Source organism: Symphalangus syndactylus, chromosome 4 (genome assembly GCF_028878055.3).
Source record: "Symphalangus syndactylus isolate Jambi chromosome 4, NHGRI_mSymSyn1-v2.1_pri, whole genome shotgun sequence".
Taxonomy (NCBI): Eukaryota; Metazoa; Chordata; class Mammalia; order Primates; family Hylobatidae; genus Symphalangus; species Symphalangus syndactylus.
Window position 1 is genome coordinate 132649292 of NC_072426.2, and position 23874 is coordinate 132673165.

The window sequence follows — 23874 nt, forward strand, 5'->3', positions numbered from 1 at the left end:
ACTCCTTAAGAGTCTTGGGGACCCTCAGGGGTCCTGAGACCATACTTTGTGAACTAGTCTCTTATAGATTTGATTCACTGGTTTTTCAGATTTTATTTGCATAGTATAATAGAGTTCTGCAAATAGAACCAGTGGAGTGTTAAGGGAAGGAGATATTAAGGAATTGGCGTATGCTATTGTGGATGCTGACAAGTCCAAAATCTGTACCAAATACAGTATGACTTTTTTTTTTTTTTTTGAGACAGAGTCTCGCTGTGTCACCCAGCCAGGAGTGTGGTGTCACAATCTCCGCTCACTGCAACCCCTGTCTTCTGGGTTCAAGTGATTTTCCCATCTCAGCGTCCCAAGTAGCTGGAACTACAGGTGTGTGCCACCACGTCTGGCTAATTTTTAGTAGAGACAGGGTTTCACCACATTGGCCAGGCTGGTCTCGAACTCTTGACCTCAGGTGATCCGCCTGCCTCGGCCTCCCAAAGTGCTGGGATCACAGGCGTGAGCCACCATGCCCCACCAGCATGAGATTTTAAATAGTCCTATGCTGCATAATGACATTTTTGTCAGCGAACGAACACATACACAACAGTGGTCCTGTAAGATTATAGTACAGTATTTTTACTGTAGCTTTTCCGTGTTTAGGTATGTTTACATATACAAATACTTACTGTTGTATTACAGTTGCCTACAGGATTCAGTATGGTGACATGCTGTACAGATTTGTCACCTAGGAGCAATAGGCCATGAGCCTAGCTAGGTGTATAGTAGGCAACATCATCTAGGTTTGTGTAAGTACACTCCCATGATGTTTGTACGAAGACAAAGTTGCCCAATGACGCCTTTCTCGGAATGTATTCCCCGTCATTCTGTCGTTATGACGTGTGGCCATTTTTAAAACTTCTTTCTTCTCAAAACTCCCCTTATTTCTAGAATTCTTCTCTTTCTTTTGCTCTATTTTGAATATACAGTTTATTTTTTTTTTTAACTGGTGCCTTTGTGCTGCCTTCAGTCTTTTTCTGTCTCCTTGTTCTTACATTAAGACATAAGTGGCCAGTTTCCCTTGTTACCACGAAGTGTGATTGGCAACTCATGACTGTGCTCTGACATTCAAAATTCTTTCAGAAATCAGCTACTATAAAGCAAAATAATTGTCTGAGGGGATAGAGCTGCCTTTGGTAAGGCACCAGAAATGTTGTCTCAATTCCTCAAATCTGAAATGGTGGGTCTCCCTTGGTGAAAATTGAAATGGCCAGATGAATATTCTATGTGATAAGGGGTCACCATAGATTCATGCATTGTTTTTGGGTAGAGAAATTTTTTTTTAAATAGTCTCATTTTCTTCCATACTGTGTTTCTACTTTTATTGTAAATACCATGTTTTGTAGTAGTTGATTGGATTATTAATATCTTGTTAATTTTGTTTTTAATCTTAAAACTTCACTGAGTTTAGTGATATACTTTTAAATTTTGGTCGAGCAGATTTTAAGTTTGCTTTATGTCTTGGAAAAAATATTTACTTCCTATAAAACAAAATCCATCCAGAAAACAGGTTTTTTTATACATTTTCTCTAAGACAATCTTTTAGTAAGCATTTCATAGATGATCAGTACATTTTGTTTATGTCTAGCACGCTGTTGAACTGACCAACATGATTTCTGAAATTCATCTCTGATTTCTTTTTTTAGTTTAATTGTATTTAAAGTTCCAGGATACATGTGCAGGATATACAGCTTTGTTACATAGGTAAATGTGTACCATAGTGGTTTGCCGTACCTATCAATCCATCACCTAGGTATTAAGCCCATGTATTAGCTTTATGTATCCTGATGTTCTTCCCTGTATGGCCCCCCGCAGGCCACAGTGTCTGTTGTTCCCCTCCCTATGCTCCCACTTAAAAGTGAGAACATGCAGTGTTTAGTTTTCTGTTCCTTTGTTAGTTTGCTGAGAATAATGGCTTCTGGCATGTCCCTGCAAAGGACATGATCTTGTTCCTTTTTATGGCTGCAGAGTATTCCATGGTGTATATGTATCACGTTTTCTTTATCCAGTCTATCATTGATGGGTATTTGGGTTGATTCCATGCCTTTGCTATTGTGAGTAGTGCTGCAATGAACATATGCATGTGAGTATCTTTATAATAGGATGATTTCTATTCCTTTGGGTATATACCCAGTAGTGGGATTGCTGGATCAAATGGTATTTCTGCCTCTAGGTCTTTGAAGAATCGCCACACTGTCTTCCACAATTGTTGAACTAATTTATACTCCCACCAACAATGTGTTTCTTTTTCTCTGCAACCTCGCCAGCATCTGTTGTTACTTGACTTTTTAATAACAGCTATTCTGATTGGTGTGAGATGGTATCTTATTGTGGTTTTGATTTGAATTTCTCTAATGATCAGTGATGTTTGAGTTTTTTACATATTTGTTGGCTGCATGTCTTTGGAGAAGTGTCTGTTCATGTCCTTTGCCCACTTTTTAATGGAGTTGTCTGTTTTTTTCTTGTAAATTTTTTTTTTGTTTCTCGTAAACTCTGGATATTAGACCTTTGTCAGGTGGATAAATTGTGAAAATTTTCTCCCATTCTGTCGGTTGTCTGTTCACTCTGATGATAGTTTCTTTTGTTGTGCAGAGGCTCTTTAGTTTAATTAGATCCCATTTGTCAATTTTTGCTTTTGTTGCAATGCTTTTGGTGTTTTTTGTTGTTGTTGTTGTTTTGTGAAATCTTTGCTCGTGCCTGTGTCCTGAATAGCATTGTCTAGATTTTCTTCTAGGATTGTTAATAGTTTTGGGTTTTACATTTGTATTAGTCAGTTTCACACTGCTGATAAAGACATACCTGACACTGGGCAATTTACAAAAGAAAGATATTTAATTGGACTCACGGTGCCACGTGGCTGAGGAAGCCTCACAATCATGGCGGAAAGCAGGGAATAGCAAGCCACATCTTACGTGGATGGCAGCAGGCAAAGAGAGGGCTTGTGCAGAGAAACTCCTGTTTTGCAAACCATCAAGTCTCATGAGACCCATTCACAATCATGAGAACAGCACAGGAAAGACCCGCCCCATGATTTAATCATCTACTACCAAGTCCCTCTCACAACACTTGGGAATTATGGGAGCTGTAAAATGAGATTTGGTTGGGGATGCAGAGCCAAATCATATCAACATTTAAGTCTTTAATCTATCTTGAGTTAATTTTTGTAAAAGGTGTAAGAAAGGAGCAGTTTGTTTTCCGCATGTGGCTAGCCAGTTCTCCCAGCACCATTTATTAAATAGGAAATGTTTTCCTCATTGCTTGTTTATGTCAGGTTTGTTGAAGATCAGATGGTTGTAGATGTGCAGTCTTATTTCTGAGTTCTCTATTCTGTTTCATTGGTCTATGTGTCTGTTTTTGTAACAGTACCATGCTGTTTTGGTTACTGTAGACTTGTAGTATAATTTGAAGTCGGGTAGCATGATGCCTCCAGCTTTGTTCTTTTTGCTTAGTATTGTCTTGGCTATATGGGCTCTTTCATCCCTGATTTCTTGTTTCTTGTCCTATCCCATTTAAAGTCTTGGGGATCAGTTATAGAATTAATGAGTGAATGCCTTCCTGTATTAATAATATGAAATGCTACTTTATGACACACCTAGGTAATGTAATCTTGCGTGACCATGAACTATCTGGCCAGTTGTTAGCAATTCTAATAATGATAATCTGATATTTACAATTAAATATTCTAGTATTATCTTTGGTTTTTAAATATCAAAATGGTAGTAACTGACAATTTCAAAGTGTAACTAAAATATGAATAGTAAAATACTCCCCATGCCTTTTTAGAGCCACTAAGGAGAGGGAGAAATTAGGTGTGTGTTTTGTTTATTCATTTATTTATAAAAAGGAATATTGAGTGTTGTTATCTGAAACTCATGTGGCTGTATCGATAGGCTGACTTTTTTCTCAAGAAAATATTTTAGAAATTTTCGTGTCATTTAAAATATTTTCTATATTGAGATGGTCTTCTATATTTATTTATTTTTCAGGCAAGTTTATTTGGAAGCATTTCCTGTCTGGAATGTATTTGATTACAACAAAAGGGCAGGCACAATTCTATTTCTGGTAGTAAAGTCCGTTGGTTAATGCATCCATTTATAATTACTGTCACTTTCTTTTAGAAAGACTATTAAGCCATTTTGAAAACTTACGTAGTTTGATATTTATTTCCAGACACTAGATTTTTTAAAAATAAAAACGTATTTGTTAAATATTAAATTTCTGAAGACTCAATAGGTCTTTGAAAGCAGATAGTATCTTTATGCTATTGTGTATATCCTTTGCACAACAGATAATACAGGTCTCAGCAATACCGTGGTTGTATCATGTTGATATCTTTGGATCAAACTTGCAAAATTAGCATTATTTAGTATTTCTGGGAGTGGCATTATAGATCTTCCTGCTTTAACGGGTCTATACAAGGAAATCAGCACAAGGAACGTAGTCCCAGACAGCTGTACGTTAATTAATGGGTTGGCCGAGGCTTGAATGCAGCTGACTTTTTAGAATATTTTAGAGAGAATAAAATTGACACTTATTGAAGGTTTATGATACACCAGTCTGCTAGATGTTTACTGATACGTTTTGTCAGTGAAACTAGCCCACAGTTCTGTATTTCCCTGTCAGCAGATAAGCATGCACTGGCGAAACAGGTTAAGTAACATGTTCAATATTCATGGTCTCTCAGGTAGTAAATGTTAGAAAGCCAAACATAGGTCTTTCCCATTCCCAATCTATGAAATTACTCATTTAAAAAAATGAATGTAGCATATATTGCTATTTATGTTATTTAAACTTAAAATATAGCCCAAAGGAGATATATATCAAATAATTTAACCACTTTAGAAGTACACCATTTAAGTGCCTTTTGAAGAGAGAGACTGGGGCATAGAATGTCCAGTGTCCAATATCTAGAAATGATGACTGAGCTCTATTTGCAGCAGTTACAGACTTTGGTTGATGAATCAATCTTTTTGTTACAGTTAAGTGTTTTTCCTTTTCTGACCAAGTATCTCTCATTAATAAAGCACAGCTATCTTTTTTCTTTTTAACCTTTCTAGCTTCATTCCAATAGGATAAGTTTTTACTAGTAAGTAGCACCATTTCATAACAAAGGGATGACCTTGTAACTAGTGTATTTTAAAAGTTAGGCCCACTGATATTATCATAAGGAAAGCCAAAATCTTGCAGAAAGATCTTTTGTAGGTATGACTCTTTAATGAAGTGAAATAACTTACTTACAGTTGTCTAAAATTATTCATAGTTTTTAGAGGTGAAAAAAATACTACTCATAAAATTGCTTCTTGTGTACCAGAGAATGTTGGAAGTGTTTTGGTAATATTTAAGAATATTGAAAAAATATAAGTAAATCAAAGAGTTTTTTAAAAACTTCTATAAAACTTACTATCTAGTTATATAATCTGAATAATTCAAATTATTGTTTAAAATCATCTTTAATCCTTTTCTAAGTTTGGCAGCTTTTAATTTTTAAGTAAGGACGTTAAGAAGAAAACTTCTGTTTTCCTATTATCACTATAGTTTGTTTTTATTATTTATTTATTTATTTTCATTTTTTGAGACAGGGTCTCACTGTCTCACTCAGTCGCCCAGGCTAGAGTGCAGTGGTGCAGTCACGGGTCAATGCAGCCTTGACCTCCCAGGCTCAAGTGATTCTCCTCACAAGTAGCTGGGACTACAGGTGTGCACCACAACGACTGGCTAATTTTTTGTAGAGACGAGGTTTTGCCATGTTGCCCACGCTAGTCTTGAACTCCTAAGCTCAAGCAATTTGCCCGCTTCAGCCTCCCAGAGTGCTGGGATTACATGTGTGAGCCACTGCACCCAGCCTAATTTTTTTTTTTTTTTTTTTTTTTAAAGTAAGGGGCATTTTAATATTCTCCCTCCCACTGCCAAAACAGAAAGACAAAAATCTTGGAATGAAGGAGTTATTATGAGGAAATCTTATCCCCAAACAGTTTTGTTTCCATTAATGTAGTGGTTTTTTTTCTATGATTCTATATTATATCAGCCTTTCTACCTGCATTTTCCCACCAGCTGATGTTTGGTAACAGCCATGTTAGATAAGACCACCTTAAGAGTGTGAAAGGATTTAAGAATCTTCTGGCTGAACCACTTAATACAGTTTAGTTCTTTTCTATAACCACTAACATTCAGCCTGTACTTTTTAAGATTTTTAAATTACAATTAGCACAGGTATTTGAGGAGGTATTCCTTTACAGAATGAGTGTCAAATTTGTATCCCAGTGCCTGGTACAAAGTAAGAACTTAGTAAATCCTAACAGTTATTATTTATTAGAGGAAAAGGTTAATTATTATTATTTTTTGAGACAGAGTTTCACTCTTGTTGCCCAGGCTGGAGTGCAATGGCGTGATCTCAGCTCACCACAACCTCCGCCTCCCAGGTTAAAGTGATTCTCCTGCCTCAGCCTCCCAAGTAGCTGGGATTACAGGCATGCGCCACCACGCCTGGCTAATTTTTTGTATTTTTAGTAGAGACGGGGTTTCTCCATATTGGTCAGGCTGGTCTCGAACTCCTGACCTCAGGTGATTCTTCCGCCTTGCCTCGGCCTCCCAAGTGTTGGGATTACAGGCGTGAGCCACTGTACCCCACCAGGAAAAGGTTAATTTTTAGAGACGGAGTCACTCTGTCACCCAGGCTGGAGTGCAGTGGCGCGATCTTGGCTCACTGCAAGCTCTCCCTCCCGGGTTCACGCCATTCTCCTGCCTCAGCTTCCCAATAGCTGGGACTACAGGCACTGCCACCACGCCCGGCTAATTTTTTTTGTATTTTTAGTAGAGATGGGGTTTCACTGTGTTAGCCAGGATGGTCTCAATCTCCTGACCTCATGATCCACCGGCCTCGACCTCCCGAAGTGCTGGGATTACAGGCATGAGCCACTGCACCCAGCCAGAAAAGGTTAATTATTAAGAAATTCTTGAACTTAGTAAATCCTAACAGTTATTATTTATTATAGGAAAGGGCTAATTATTAAGAAACTATTATGGTTAGCTGTAATCTGCCTCTCCATAATTTTAGTTCATGTTTCTAAGTCTCTTTTAAAGCAACACAAGCGAATATTAATATTCCATTTTTATATAACTGTTTGAGATGTTTACAAAGATCCACCCTTTAAACCTCTTCTTCTGTATTAAATATTACCAGCTTTTTGTAGCTTTCCTAAACCAGTTACTGCTTGCTGTTGTTTACATAGGTCCTGTAATACCCTACAGTGCAGATTACAGTAGAATTTTCTGTCTTCTTTGCTCTGGACATCATGGGTCTGATCATGTAACCTGAGACTATATTAAGATTTTGGGGATTGTACATTGGCTCAGAGAGAGCTTTTGGCTTGCTCTGTTTTACAGATAACCCCTTCTACCTCCCACTCACCTGTGAATTGTTCCTTAAGCCTGATCCTCCCCATCCTGTTCTTGTACAAGTAACATTTTTATAATATTTGTGTAGGTCTTTATATTTATTCCTGTTAAATTTAAATTTACTGGTTTTAGCCTACCCTTTTTGCCTATCAAATTATTTAAAACTCCGGATTTTGTCAGCAAAGAAATTAGACATCTTTTACAATTACTCACCCATCCTGTGTCTGGTTCCCCATCTTAAAAAGTGTGGAATTTAACAGGTTAGTTTTGAAGTTTACGTGGAATCACTTATGCATTCATTCTTTGAACAACCACTATGTGTCAAGTACTAAGGATAAAGCACAGTCTGTTGTTGACAATATCAGATAAGTGTTGTGCAGTTCCCCTCATCTAACTTATAATTCCAGTTTGTGATGCAGTATTTCCTGTTTTTCTTAAATAAAAACAGAGGGATAATTAACAGATCATTGTGCTCATGCAACATATTAATCCCAAGGGAATATATTACAGTCAAATTAGTAATGAAGATAATATTCTTTTACATATGCCGTGTTAATGTGTGAAATATTAGTGGGGGGCCTTGTTCTAGGGCCTCGCCCCTAGAAAAAGCATGGAAACAATTCACAACCACAGTTCAAGGACTCCACCTCTGAAACCTTGAGCAGAGGTTTGTAAGTGAAGTCTGGCCTTTTTAAAAGATAGATTCTAGGAAATGAAGTAAGCTTTGTTAAATCTGCTGCTAAAGTCTGCCCATTTTTCAAGTAAGTGCATTTTTAAAAGCCCCACGTGGGAATTTCTCACGGACTTACAGGCTTCTTTGTTTTTCTGCATGTCTCCATCTCATGTCATCTTTTAATCTTTCCCCTCTAACATGCTCCATGTGAATGTTTCTTACAGATAGTTGCCACATAATTTTCATATATTTCTTATAGATAGTTGCCACATAATTTTTCAATTACAAATCAGATGCAACATAAACAGTTTGCTGTCAGAAACTTTTTTTTTTTTTTTTTTTTTTAACATTTCCTTGGAACATATCTGTGGAGTAAATCATGGTGATCTTTTTGAACTCCCAGTTAGGTTTTTCTGATACTGAACATGAGCTCAACAGCTTCCTTATGTTTCTAAAGTCTGTATTTAGATTCACTTAGATGTTTAGTTAGCGTTTCCTGTGTGTCAGCCATTGCATTGGTTTCTTTCACATTTTATTTCATAATTAAATTGTTTTTAATAATGAACCAGAAGTGCCATTTCACTTTATGAAAGTAGAAAAATGAAATTTTAGCCCAGATTTCCTGTGTGACTGCTTTGGGTGGGGTGTGTCAAGGACTTATGTGAGGTATACCCAAGGATGAAATAGATGATATGAAAATGTAAGATTGAGTTAAAATATAAAGTTTATCAGATAATTGATTTTTCTTTTAAAAGAAATTGCACTATTAATGGGGGATGTATTGGCTTTAGGAAAAGAAAAGTAAAACTTCTGACCATATCTACCATCTTTTATTTTGCATTGGCTTAGTGCTTAATTAGTTTGATGTACTCTCATAGAAAAAAATAGCATTTTAAAGTGACATTTTGGGGGGGAACAATGAAACACTAAAAATCCAGTTTGTAAAATTTCTTGTTTTCTCCTATCAAAGAATGACTTCTTTCTGCTATACCCACAAGTTTTCCCCAGCCTCTATAGTTTTTCCTCTGTGGTAGTGGGGAGAGGGAATATTGAACTATTAAGTGAAGTAAGTGGTATTAAGAAACCTAGAATTCTATTTTGCATTCTTCTATACTACTAACTGTATAATCTTATACACTTTATTTTTTCTATGAAAGATAAGTACATTATTCTCTTGCTTCCCTTGGGTTTTGATGAAGTTTAATTAAATGTTTGTAAAGCACATTGAGATCTATGGTTAAACACTGTATATGTTCTAAGTATGATTAATCATTACTGAGAACAGACCATTTTTCTCAATTTCATAGTAATTAGAAAGTAAATACTTGGCCAGGCGCGGTGGCTCACGCTTGTAATCCCAGCACTTTGGGAGGCCGAGGCAGGTGGATCACGAGGTCAGGAGATCGAGACCACAGTGAAACCCCATCTCTACTAAAAATACAAAAAAATTAGCCGGGCGTGGTGTCGGGCGCCTGTAGTCCCAGCTACTCGGAGAGGCTGAGGCAGGAGAATGGCGTGAACCCGGGAGGCGGAGCTTGCAGTGAGCTGAGATTGCGCCACTGCACTCCAGCCTGGGCGACAGAGCGAGACTCCGTCTCAAAAAAAAAAAAAAAAAAGAAAAAGAAAGAAATACTTTAGGTGGAAAAAAAAGAATATAATGATATTAAATATAGCATGGAAAGCCTTTGCATTAAGTAGTTTCCTGAACTATATAATCTCCATTTTTTTGGAGTGTTGTTACTGATAATTTAGAAGTCATTGGATATTATTGACAGGGTAGAAAGTTCTTACATGGTTCTTTTTCTTAACCAGATCTAGTTAATGCTACTTGGTAATGGTTAAGGAATGGGGTAAATATAACCCAAATTAGAGTGAACTTCAAGATAAGTGTGATTTTTTTCTTATTTGTATAAAATCTATAATGTGGGTTTCTCCTAAATCCTTTGTTTATATTTCTTTTGCAGTGTTTGGCATATTATAACCTGCCATAATTGTGTTTCAACATAAAAGATAGTGTGGATAATGAAATTTCTGTATTACAATTATGAGTTTTAAGATGTGTAGGTTGTAGGCATGGAGCCAGGCTGAGAGAGAGATCATGCCAAGTCTTAGCACAGAAAAGCATCAGTGCCTAAGGATGTGTGATTTTACTTCATCTATCAGGTTCCCCGGTTAGGTTAGCTTCCTTCTTGAGAGAAGTAACACATTTTCCAGAGAGAGGCAAGCAATTGGAAACCTCCATATATAAAGTCAGACACCATCAGCATGGGGGTAATTTGACTTAACCTTGAGAAGAGTGTTTTGGCACATGGATATGTGTTTTGTGGGACACGGGCCAGATGGAAGGTGTAGAACTTGATTATTTAATCCCTGAGTTGCCATTTATTTTTTTAATTGTATAAAATATAAGTAATATTAAAATTTACAATTTTACACATTATTAAGTGTAAAAGGCCAGTGGGATTAAATACATTCCCATTGTTTTTGCAACCGTTACTGCCATCCATCTCCAGAACTTTTTTGATCTTCCCAAGTTAAAACTCTATGCCATCGAACAATAACTCCACAATGCCTCCTTCCCCCAGCACCTGGCAACCTCCATTCTACTTTGTGCCTACGTGAATTTGACTACTCTGGTATCTAGAGTAGAGCATTATATAGTATTTGTCCTTTTGTGACTGGCTTATTTCTAGCTTGATGTTTTCAAGTTTTATCCATGGTGTAGCATGTAATAGAAATTCATTCCTTTTTAAGGCTGAATAATGCATATACCACATTTGTATGAATATCATTCATACATTTATCTGTCAGTGAACACTTGGGTTGCTTCTACCTTTTGGCAACAGTTTACTTTTAAGTCGTTAGTTATATCTATTATAGAAAAATATTTGGAATTTTGACAGAAACTAGTCTAGAGGATTAAATGGGGTCTTTCCAGTGCCCTTTCCCAGTCAGTGGAAGGTTCATTCACTCAACAAGAATGTGAGTGCCTACAGTGCTTGGTGCGGTGAACACAGGAGTACACACAGACAGACATGGCACCAGCCATCGTGGAGATGAGAGTGTAGTAGAGGAAGCAGACACTAACTGCTTAAATACTCTTGGGTCTACATGCAAAATTACAACGGTAGTAAATGAGTGCTTCAATGAAGGGATAAACACTAACATGAGATTTCCAAGGGTATTTCACCAGTATGTTTTTGGGAGTGGAGGTGGCATCAGTCAGGAAAGGAAGAAGGAAAGTTTCAGGCAGAGGAAATAACATGTGCAAAGGCCCTTTTGTCTATCAAGGAGGCAAGAGCAGCCCCTGCAACTTGGGAGTGCAGAGTGACCATGAGCATGGTGTAAGTCTGGAAAATGTATAAATCTTGCAGATCATGATAAGAGTTTTGGTCTTTATGCCAGGAGCAGTGGGAAGCCATGGAAGTGTTTTGTTTTCATTTGTAAAAGGAGCTTAGTGGATGAGGGCAAAATGATCAGGCTTTAGTTTTTATAAGATTTCAGGAGGTGGTATGGTAAATAGGTTGTGTAGATGGAGTTAGAATCCAGACAGTTCATTAAGGAGACTCTTGCAGTTCTCAAGGTAAAAAATAATGATTGGAGTGGGATGATAACAGCAAAGACAAAGAGAAATCTAAATTTGAGAACAATTAGAGAATGTAATAAACAGATGTTGTGATGGATTGATCAAGGACAGAGATGTTAAGGAAACTCTTAGATGTAGAAATGGCATAACAGGATCACTATGGTTCATCATGTAAGTATTCCATGGGATGAGGAATGGCGAAAACCAAAACAGATTCTTGAGAGATTTGGTTGGGAAGTGGAGGAAGAGGAAAATACCGGGTCTGGAGAATGTTTCTGTTTTTGTTTTGTTTTTGAGATGGGAGAGACCTGCACATTTAAAAGCTGGTGGGGAGGACTCTGGTTGTGGGGCAGAGGTTAAGCATACATGGCAAAAGAAGGGTAATGGGTAATGTAAGAAAAGGGGTTGGGGGGATGGGGAGAAGGATCTAAAAGAGTGATGTGGTGGGAATGGTTGCCCTTAGATATGAGGAGAAAGAAGGAAAGAGAATAGGGTGGGTACAGTCTTAGGCGGTAGTCAAGAAACACAAGTCAGCAAGCACTGACAGTTCCAAAGTCAATTATTAAAAATGCTACATTTTCTGTGTCTATTTTCTATTACATGTGCCATTGATTGATAAACCTGATTGTGAAAAGCTGACAGTGTTTCAGAATTAAAATGTCCTTATTCTTTGTCAAGTATAATGCAGTCTTTCAAATACCTACATACGTACATAAAATTAAGAGTTTATAATAGAATAATGTATCCGCATTTTATTTCAACTCTCTACCTCTGAAGTTTGGTTTGGTTTTTTAAAAAAAACCTGGGTAGGTTAATTTTTTATATTATTTGCAAGGCAATATGTGCATATGTGTGTGTGTGTGTGTGTGTGTGTATGGGTGTTTGTGAAAATCACATCTTCTAAATGTATACAAAGCTTGTCAAGTATGCATTTTATAAATTTTTGATAGATACTTGTTTACTATAGCACAGCAATATTTGAGGATGGGATAGAGGTCACATTGATTCCTTTATCTTCACCTTGGTGAAAAAAATCATATTTTAGTTCAAAGCTGTTCAAGTAAGTCCTTGCTCCGTTTTCCCACCCTGTCTTCAGTGATATTATTTGGAGTCAGCAATCAATGGATTCCATCCCTCTGAGACTTGCTTAACCTACAGCCGCTGATAGAATACAGGCAAGAGCTTGTTACTTTATCTGAATTGTCCATTGCTACCTTAATGAGTGAAATGGTTAAGTAGAGGAGGGGGCGAGTCTTAAGGAATGTGTGTACCATTTGAGCTGAATATTTCAGTGTATATAGGGAGAGGGAGGGTGAGAGAGAAATCCACTTACATCACTAGAACTGCATTGAGTGTGAGCCTTGCAGGTTAAGAGACAGACTACAGTGTCTTGCTTTCTGCAGGAAGCAGCAATGCCGTTTGTTTCCTAAGAGGAATTTTTTTATTTAGAAAAGGAAGCTTTCTATCCAGGAAATGGCTTTCCTTGTGCGTTGCTATGCCAACTGCCTGCAGCCATGGTCCTCCAAAGTAAGCACAATAATGTAATTATATTGGTGTATTGCATTCAGACTCATGATTTTTGAGATTGTGTGTGTGCATGTGCTGTGTTTCTGTTAGTGGCTCTCTTGCTAGCAGGCATGCTTGTGTTGAGTGTGAGGGACAGACATCATTAAATTAAATGTCCATCAGTGTCATGCTGCTAAGATTAATTGTGCAAACTTGGTTAGTGGAGTGGGACAGAGATCACTGGTCACCACTCTGTCAGCATCATTAGCAGCTAGGGAGGAGTTCCCGATTCACACGCTCTGCCCTGATTTTTTTCTTTCTTTCATTTTCTTTTTTTCTCTTGGTTGGAGGGTTCTGTATGTGTGATTGCAGATGAAACAAGGGTATTAACAATGCTTGGCTGAATGCTAGAGCCTGGTTCTTATACCACCCTGACTAATATTATTCTGTGTTAAGCCTTTTTGAGGGGAGTCTGTGTGCAGTCAGCCATTTTAGCTTTTTTCTTTTTTTTTCCTCTCCTTTTCTTTTGCCTCTTCTTCTTCAATCTCAGAAATGATCTTGTTCTCTTGGAAGACTGAGAGCTGTGTGAGGTTTTCTCGGTCTTGTCATAGCCTAGGATGGTTAGAGTTTCAATGTTATAAAAATGGAGACGAACACTGTTGTTCGGATTCCTTTTCTGGTCTACAAGTGTGAAGGGTTTTTAAGCTTACCAGTAGTGACACTTTAAGCTGCAGCTTGGTTTTCCCTCCTCCCTCTTTTTTTTTTTTTCTTTTTCTTTTAATTTAATGCTGTAGAGGGTGACTTGCCATCGTGAGAGATTGGTACATGATGTGTAAATTCAGTTCAGCATATGTTTCTTCATTATGAAACCACTAGCAATCCCAGCTAACCATGGAGTTATGGGCCAGCAGGAGAAACACTCAGTAAGTATCGCAAATGCTGCTTGTGCTTTGATAGCACGTCATAGAGAACTGCTTTAAAATGGGAATTGTTGCTCTTTTTCTTCAGGGAAAACAGTTTTTGTAGAAGGTATAATAGTCTGCTTGGAGGAGGGGAGGGTGCATTAAAACTGGCTTGTTCTTCCAATGTTGTAATTTTTAAAAATTTGAAGCAAGACCAGCAATTTATTTAAAGCAAAATCACTAATACTGAGAAATATTGGGCAGATAATTTTTATATTCAGAAACTAAAGCTTGACAGTTCAGCTTCGACTTAATACTTGAATAGTTTTCAAAAAAATGTTTTCATAGTTGAATTTGATGAGAAATCATCAGAAAGGTTATTGAGAACGGGAATCTATAGTGAGGAATTCACGTGTAGGTTTGAGTGTAGGAGGGAGAGCTTTGGTTATTGATTTGGTAATAAAGCGATCAGTGGGACTCATCTGATTTCTTAACATGTATTCATCACTTAGGAAAACACAGATTTTTTCTAATGCCACAAAAAATTATTGCTTCTTTATAATTGATCCCATGAGTCAGCTATGTGTTTGTCATGCTGAAATCCCATGGGCAGCTACCGAGAAAGACTTTTCTATGCCTAACACCAAGTCAGAACCTCCTGTTTCAGGAATGTGAGTTCTCACGGTGCTACTTTTATATCACCATGTTGGGAGTTTTCTGGCATCACACAAATTCACATGATTGATACATACATAAATATATTCAATCCTCAAAATGCAAACGCATGAACTTAGGCAGCTTGTATAGTAGTCTAAGTATTTTTGAAATGCCTGCTTCTGCATCCTAGCATCTAGCAGGTTATTAAAGTATAGGAATTGTCTTTCATGTATTCTAAAGAAAATAAGATGGTAAACTTCAAAAGTGGAAATAAGTCGCTGAGGCTTTGTAAGTTTATAGATAGAAGACCATGAATGTAGAATATTTAGATGCTTAGGTTCATGAGTATAATTTGATTTTGTTCATCGTTATGAACAAAATTACCAACTAAATCCAAGAGATGTTCTCAGACGAAGTGATTCTTTGCGCACTGTCTCACCTCAGGAATGAGCCATGCGAGCTGCGCTTAAGGCAGCGGCTGTGTTGGAAGCATGTTATGCCGCTGCGCCGAGAGCCCAGCCCCTTACCATGAGGTCCTCGTGGTACTTCACTAATTAACTCTCTTTGGATCAGATCCAGAAAAAGACCAGCCCTAAACTTAATTTCACTAGTAGGAAAGGTTGTTGTAAAGAAGTTCCATTGTAGTTTGATTTTCTTAACGGGGCCTTTGAAATTAAACTCTTCTGTAGTCATGATTTTCCAGGTAAAAGTAAGAGTGTTAGTTAAGCTATACTTGAGGAACCTCAGAAACAAAAGTTAAACCCCAGGCTTTTTACTTACCTTCTTCGTATGTCTTTTCTTAAAGAGTGTGTATGTTTGTGTGTGGGGGTGTTTAAATGAATAATAATATAAATTTAATGAACAAAGAAAATTGATGTCTGGGTGTGGTGGCTCACACCTATAATCCGAGCACTTTGAGAGGCAGAGGTGGGAGGATTGCCTAAGGCCAGAAGTTTGCTACTATGGGCAACATGGTGAAATCCATCTTTATTTAAAAAAAGAAAAGAAAATTGTTAAAACCATTTACTGCTAGGAGGAGGAAAACATGTTACTACATTTATGAGAAGGCCAGTTGGGACAGATATTACCCAATAGTTCCTAAACTAGAGTCCCTTATCTTATTCTGTAAGCCTGTTTGTTTCCTGACAAGTGCCTATATTTTGCTACAATTTAGAGTGACATTAGACTAAAGTAACACTAGCGATAAAATAACTTTGGATCAAGCAATTTATAGAAAATATGTGAGTGGTATTGCCCATGATACTTTGGTTAGAACTTGAAATACTAGAATTTGCCATCTCAAGATGTCACATGCAGCAGAGTTGGCAGCTTACAATATCAAGGTCTGGCTGTATAATTGTTGACTAGTCCTTTGGTTCTATTGAGTTTGCTGTGTAATAATCAGACCTTTAAAATTTTAATTGTGTGTGAGGAGTTGAATAAGAAAATAATTACTCAGGCTCTCAATAAGTGACTCAATATAGTTGTTGGGTAAAAATGAGTGAGAAGGCCCCTCTTTCATCCTATGAGGCTTTATGGTGTCAGAGCTAATTTCAGATGAATAGAATTTATTAAATTCACAAATACTTCTGTTTTTGCTTCTTCAAAAAGTTTGTGGGCTTTTAAGTGGCTTTGCTTCTTTGACTGCAGCAGGTAGTGCAGTACTAGAAAACAAAAGCCATTAAATTTGGGGTGGGGGCGTTTTTTTAGCTATGATTAGGCACAAATAGTAAGCTCAGTTATTCTACTTTATCATTACTTTTCAGATCTCATGGGCTTTTATTCTTTATTTGTTGTCTGTCTCATTCAGTGCATACCTCAGTTGCTGGCACATAATAGACATACGATAAATACCACTGAATTTCTCTTTAAATTTTTGGATTAATAAAGTCTCAACCTTTTTAACTAGTAAATTTTACATATTTTATCACACCTCCCCCCATTTCCATTTTATGTGGTTGGTTGATAATACTAAGATGAATACCCATGTGTCACCAGAAATGCATCTAGCACTGGACTGTATTTTTATGGTCATGTGCTTTTCAGTTAGTCTTCGGAGGAATCTCATGATTTTATGAATATAAAAATGTAAAAATCTTGTGATTTCTTTTTAAAATAAGAGGAGATTGCTAACATTTCAGAAATGTATTATGAGACTGCATTTTTCAAAAGACTACTGTGGACCATTAGTTGGGTAGACTGTTAATAGATGGTAAATGAAAAAAAGTTTTATAGGCTCATTAAGTTAGGGAAACTGTTAGCATTAAAAGTCTCTTTACTCAATTTACCAACTGTTTTGTTTTTTTAAAGTGGAGCTCTTCTCTCCCCATTTTGCCCAGCTCAGATGCCCTTGAAAATTCTACAATATAGGATGGATTTGAAACTTTGTAAATTAAAAAAAAGTTTTAAAATAAATTTATTTGATGCTATCAAACTGATAACATGTTTTAAAATTTTACATTTTTGTAGAAATTGATTTATGTTGTGTGCTATACTTAAATCACAGCCCAAGTCATGATTAAATAATAATAAAAATGGTAGTACACATAAGAAAGTGCCCTACTTAAATATAGGGAATAAATTGCAGTAGCTGTATTTGAGTAACGTATTGCATAGCAGACACTATATTACATATTATCTCACTTAATTCTTAAGAAACAGTATTACCTTTTTACATATGAGAAAACTGAGATTAAAAAGAATTTTTTTCAGGGGCATATTACTAGTAAGTGGTAGAGCCATCATTGGTATGCCGGTTTGTCTGATTTTATAGCCATTGCCTTAACCACAGACTTATACTACCTACCCCTATGTGACCAAATTTAGTCTACTTCAGGTGTGTAGACTGCATAATTATGAGAGCTAGTATTAACTAGTGGAATACACAATTTGAAAAAGTGCTTTTTTCCTGCAGCTGTCTTTTTCCTGGCATATGTGACATTCCAAGCAGCAAGAATATCATGATCAAAATCATTTTATAAAACTTTCATTGCTTGGCTGAGTCAATAATGCATCTATCCATTTTGAAATCATGTTGAGACTTGAGATGGTCAGGAATAGTTGCCATTTAGCCCATTTCCTTTCTTCCTTCTGCTTTTCTGTGTTTGGCCCTACCATGTACATTTCCTTTTTGCTGCTTAACTCTTTAAACATACGCTCCATGTCTCAACTTCCTCTGCCTATTTGTAACCTCTGAGTGCCTGACCATGGCCACTTGTGTTCTACCAGAAGTCCTGAACCTTGCCATTTTGTCTTGCCTGTTTCTGCCCCAGTGAACCCTGCATATACAGTGGAGCCTGACTTCAATTCATGATCACCTCCCTTAAGTCCATACAGGCCACGATTCATTTGTAGCCACAAGTATCATTTTCATCATACATAAGCCCCTTAACCAAGAAGGGTATAATATAACTTAACCATATTTTCTAAATTCCTATTGGTCACTTAAGGCCCTCTATAATCTACATTCTTTCCCTTATAAACATGGAAGATGGTGCTCTTTTATTTTAGGACAAGCTGGCTTGATTATAAAACACTTCAGGCTCATTTTCTTTTCTCATTTCTCAGCTTGCTGTGTTCTTGGCTTGACTTTGACTTGGTCCTTATCTCTTCATATTTGTCTCTATCTTAATGAATCAGGATCACTTAATATGCAGTGCTTAATTTTATTAATTCTTCTAATTGGTGCTTATAAATTTGTTTGGTCTTTGCAGTTAGATGACAGATTACATCTGGAATGAATTCCATGTGTTCAAAGGGTATGGTTGGAATTTAAAACTGTTTATCAGCTGTTAAGAGTGCAGTATAGAGAAGGATTTTCTAGGCTGGAAGAATAACATGTGAGGGCCCAAGGCAGGAAGATGTAGAAGAATACGAGGGTTCTGAGGAAAAACAATGAAATCATCACTGTTAGAGTGGATTGTGTTAGAGAGAAGTAGGTCAGTACTGGTGATGGAGTGGAGGATGTTAGAATACCAGATAAATTAATGACTATTTTGAAGATGCAGCAAAGGAGTGTAACCTCTTTCTTCCCCTCTCCTTCCTATCTTTCAACTGGAACAGATTTAAGAAAGCTCAATTAACAAAAAATGTGTTATATTACCATGACAGTTTGACCTTGTCTGTAAACATTGGGTAGAGTGTCTCTATATTTTGATTGATGGATTTTCCTTAGCAATGTAGAAAAAAAGCACCAGGACGAATTATAGAGGCTAGGTTACGCCTCTTTTGGGTAAGACTCCACCTCTTCATTATCTGATCTTTATTTTGTCTATTATAACAGATATATTTCCTGAGATGAAATAAACTTATCTCTTGGCATGATTTTCCACTGTGCTTGCTAGCAGGGGGGACTGAGAGGAAGCATATCCTGTTGTTTTATTCAAGGACAAGGTCATCTTGCCTTGGATTTGGGCCAAGAAACCCTGACAACAAATAATAGATCTTTTTACCCCCATTAGAAGTGAAGAAATGTATTTAGAAACTTGCCAAGACATTGCATACTCTGCTTATATGTGCTTTTTGTATCACAGGACATATTAAAGTAAGATCATTGCTTTTAGTCAAAAAAAGTATACCTCATATCTTTGCCTTTAAATATTTTTAGTAATGATCCATTAAAAAATCTGCCGAAAAATAAAATCAATTTAGATGACTGAAAAAGAGAATGATCAACTTAACAAAAAGCAAATGCTCAAAATGTGTCATTAGGAATTCAGTTATTCTCCTTTAACCGTTTAGCCCTAGTAAGATCAGTAATCAGTTTCTTTCTTTCTCATTTTAAATATTATATAAAATGCATCAAAGTAAATACTCTAAGTTTGGTCTCATAGGTATAAGTATTCCTTAAACATAACCTGACATTTCTTTCTTTTTTTTTCGAGATGGAGTCTCGCTTTGTCGCCTGGGCTGGAGTGCAGTGGCGCAGTCTTGGTTTACTGCTACCTCCATCTCCCGGGTTCAAGCATTCCTCCCCCTCAGTATCCCAAGTAGCTGGGATTACAGGTGGGTGCCACCACGCCCAGCTAATTTTTGTATTTTTAGTACAGGCAGGGTTTCGCCATGTTGGCCAGGCTGGTCTTAAACTCCTGACCTCAGGTGATCTGCCTGCCTTGGCCTCCCAAAATGCTGGGATTACAGGCTGAGCCACCACGCCCAGCCCTGACATTTCTTTAATCTGCCTCCAGAGGTTTGACCAAACTCTTAATTTATTCAGGTAATCTATTAAGAATTCCTCCAGAGTAATGCTTAAGGTTTCTTCATTTTCTTTTGTTTAACAATAAAGGTAAAATCCTTTTACAGTTACTATAAATCCTTAATGAAGTACTTTTTAATGCTTACTTTATATCCCTGATTTTTAAAAAACTAACTTATTACTGTCATGTCTGTAGTGATCTTTATAAACTTTTGAAAGCCTTTTCAATTTAGATCAAATAACTTTTATCATTATATATTTTATTTGAATATGGTTTGCTTATAAGCTTTTTTTGAAAAATATTTTAAAACGAATGTCTAAATATATCTACATAGAGATATAACCATGTGAGCGTGTATAAAAATATATACGTGTGTGTGTATAAGTGTGTTTGTAATTTAAATGAAAGTTTGTAAATGTGTCCTTAAGGTCTCTATTAATTTCATTGTTCTGAGATCTTTGTTCTCTCTGACCTACTTTTTCTTCATGCTTAAGGAGTGGTCTTTATAGACATGACACATGCTTGTGATTATTTCCATATAATATTAAGATGCCAGTGCTATTAGTATTGTCTTAGGTATTACACAGAATGGGCTAAATGGAACAGTGTCTGGTTTTTGGAACATAAATTAAGAAACTAATAGAAAAAATATACTAGGGAATGTAGATATAAATTTGCTACTTTAAAGCTACTTTAAAGACATAACAGAACATACTTTAAAAATGCAACATATTGCATCACACAAGAAGTTCCCTTAAGCTCACCAATGGTCCCTGCCACTCACTGTCTTTCCTATTGGTGCAGAAACACCCATGCCATAAAGAATTAATCACTTGTCACCCTCTGCCATTTCTTCTTCTTAATTGAACCCCTAACATAGGCCTTGTATGTAGTTATGTTGTGTTTTTCTCTCGGTCTCGTGTGTGTGTGTGTGTGTGTGTGTGTATGATATATAAGAATCTTATAATTGCACAGTCTGTGATACATCATATCTTTATAACTTATCAATCCTCCACTATCTATGTTTCTTTTGTACTCTGAAGTCACTATATAAATATGCCCCATATGCTTCCGATCTCTTCATTCCACATCAATAGACCAAATTCTCTTTTACAACTTACACTGGATATTCATCATGAAGGCTGTTTTCAGAGACATCTTAGGCATGAATTAGCCTTACATTTATTAATAAAGTGACAGCCTGAAAAATTTCTTTATAATTATCAAAGTTATATTCTTCTTTAATGAACTCTAGAGAAATACATTATTGGCTTGCAATATTGACTTGGTTTGATTATTAAATGAAACATACCCTTCTTTCCCCTTGATTGATATATCTGTATACATGTACTTATTTCATATGTAAGTATGTGTATGTGTAAATATAATTAATCCATACTTTAATTTTTAATTTTAGTATATAGAAAAAAACAAGAATTAAGATTTGCTTACTTTATTAGTGAAAATTGAGTTTGGAGAATATATGCTGTATCTCTTGTCATAGATGTTTTATTTTCTTACTCTTCTATAATAGAGTTGAAAATACAGATTACAATGGAGTCATCTTATTATAGGGTATTTTCAGTGGGCAAAAATTTACTAAAAGTGGCAGAAAAGAACATCACACTTTTCATGATAAAGGAAGACAATAAAACATGAATGTGAAAAAGCTGAAGAGTTGTAATTTTTTCATTCCCTCTCTTTTCTTAGGGGAAAAAAATGGGTAACCCAGACACTTGTACTCTCTGAAATATTTTTATTAAGTGGTAGCACTCTTGTTTATTTTTCTCAGTAATTAAGAAATATTTGGAGTTTTTCCAGTTGACCAGTTTGCTGTGGACTGAGGTTTGAGTAAATGCTGGGCAAGTGGAGAACTGCAGGTGTAGACTACAGGCAACCCTTGAGCAACATGAGTTTGAACTGCATGAGTCCACTTCTAAGCAGATTTTCTTCCACCTCTGCCACCCCTCAGACAGCAAGACCCATGCTTTTCCTTCCTCCTCCTCCTCCTCTTCCTCATCCTCAGCCTACTCAAAGTGAAGACGATGAGGATGAAGACCTTTATGACGATCCTCTTCCACTTAATGAATAGTAAATATGTTTTCTCATCTTTATGATTTTCTTAACATTTTCTTCTCTCTAGCTTACTTTATTGTACAGATACAGTATGTAATAAATATAACATACAAAAAAATGAAATATTTGGAGTTAAATGGGAGTATTCTGCCATGTAATTTTTATGGGTACTATGGAATTGAGAAGGACTAATAAAGGTACTATAGTAATTTTAATACTTAAACCTTAGGTACTTAGTATCACAGTATCTTTAATAGTAGTGAAAAAGGAGATTGCCTTGAGTTCCTTGTCAGTAAAGATTAAGAATGATTCTCTAGTCACTGGGCCTATAGTGGCTGGGTTGGTGGGGTTTGGGGGAAGTTCAGCAAAATTGAGCGATGAGTAAATTTATGCCCCAGGTTTCCAGTGACTTGAGAATGTGAAGGATGAAATTAGCTTTTTCTTTATGAATAATTGATTTTACACTTACTTGTTTTCTTAAAAGTATACTTTTGTTCATTTTAAATGGCAACTTAAAGTTATGGATGCATAGGACTTCCTATTTCCCGTTGAAATTAATATCATTTGTTGAAATAGTCAAATGTCAAAATCATAGTATTTTAGGGATAACATTTACCTAAATATAAAAATAACTTAAAACAATTTTATATAGAAGAGGGTACACTTTGAATAGCTAAACTAATTTTTACTGCTTTATTTTATTTGTTACGGTTATTTGAGCAGCAGTTTGGTCTGTGTCTTATTTGTTATAACAAATAAAATTTGAAATAGTTTAGCTAAAGAAAATATAAACACAGGTGACAACATTTCTTTTCTTCTCCCTTTGCACTGTATATAGTGAGCTTTTTATCACTACAATCTTTTAATGTGTTCATTTTAGTTGGGCATATTCCCAGATTTCTTTACCCTTCATTATCCTTATGTCCCCTCTGAAAAAAATTAACCTGATGTAAATGAGAATTAAAGCATGTCTGTTGAACATCCTCACAAAAGTTCATTAGTAGTGATATTAAGAAGGTTTTTTCTAGAAAAAGAAATATGGATAACTTTAAAATGTCTTTTGGCTGTTTCTCAGAGCAAGACTAGTTAGGGACTATCTTTTTTATTATTATTATACTTTAAGTTCTAGGGTACATGTGCACAACGTGCAGGTTTGTTACATATGTATACATGTGACATGTTGGTGTACTGCACTCATTAACTTGTCATTTACATTAGGTACATCTCCTAATGCTATCCCTCCCCCCTCCCCCCACCCCACAAGAGGCCCTGGTGTGTGATGTTCCCCATCCTATGTCCAAGTGTTCTCATTGTTCACTTCCCACCTATGAGTGAGAACATGCGGTGTTTGGTTTTCTGTCCTTGCGATAGTTTGCTCAGAATGATGTTTTCCAGCTTCATCCGTGTCCCTACAAAGGACATGAACTCATCATTTTTTGTGGCTGCATAGCATTCCATGGTGTATATGTGCCACATTTTCTTAATCCAGTCTATCGTTGATGGACATTTGGGTTGGTTCCAAGTCTTTGCTATTGTGAATAGTGCCACAATTAACATACGTGTGCATGTGTCTTTATAGCAGCATGATTGATAATCCTTTGGATATATACCCAGTAATGGGATGGCTGGGTCAAATGGTATTTCTAGTTCTAGATCCCTGAGGAATCACCACACTGTCTTCCACAATGGTTGAACTAGTTTACAGTCCCACCAACAGTGTAAAAGTGTTCCTATTTCTCCACATCCCGTCCAGCACCTGTTGTTTCCTGACGTTTTAATGACCGCCATTCTAACTGGTATGAGATGGTATCTCATTGTGGTTTTGATTTGCATTTCTCTGATGGCCAGTGA

The 23874-nt window shown here is 36.5% G+C and overlaps 1 protein-coding gene across 14 annotated transcripts in view; it reads left to right on the top strand.

Moving 5' to 3' along the window:
* Window positions 1-23874, top strand: part of RAPGEF2 (Rap guanine nucleotide exchange factor 2) — a 256394-nt gene that overhangs the window by 152318 nt on the left and 80202 nt on the right. For 2 of the 14 annotated variants that reach the window (XM_055276271.2, XM_055276272.2), the window contains exon 1: window positions 13090-14116. The exons of 11 other annotated variants lie outside the window; for them this stretch is intronic. In XM_055276271.2, the coding sequence (XP_055132246.1) occupies window positions 14057-14116 (60 nt within the window). In that variant the 5' untranslated portion in view covers window positions 13090-14056. Of the gene's footprint in view, window positions 1-13089; window positions 14117-23874 lie in introns of those variants that run through there. One more of the 14 variants, XM_055276274.2, reaches the window with a different exon arrangement.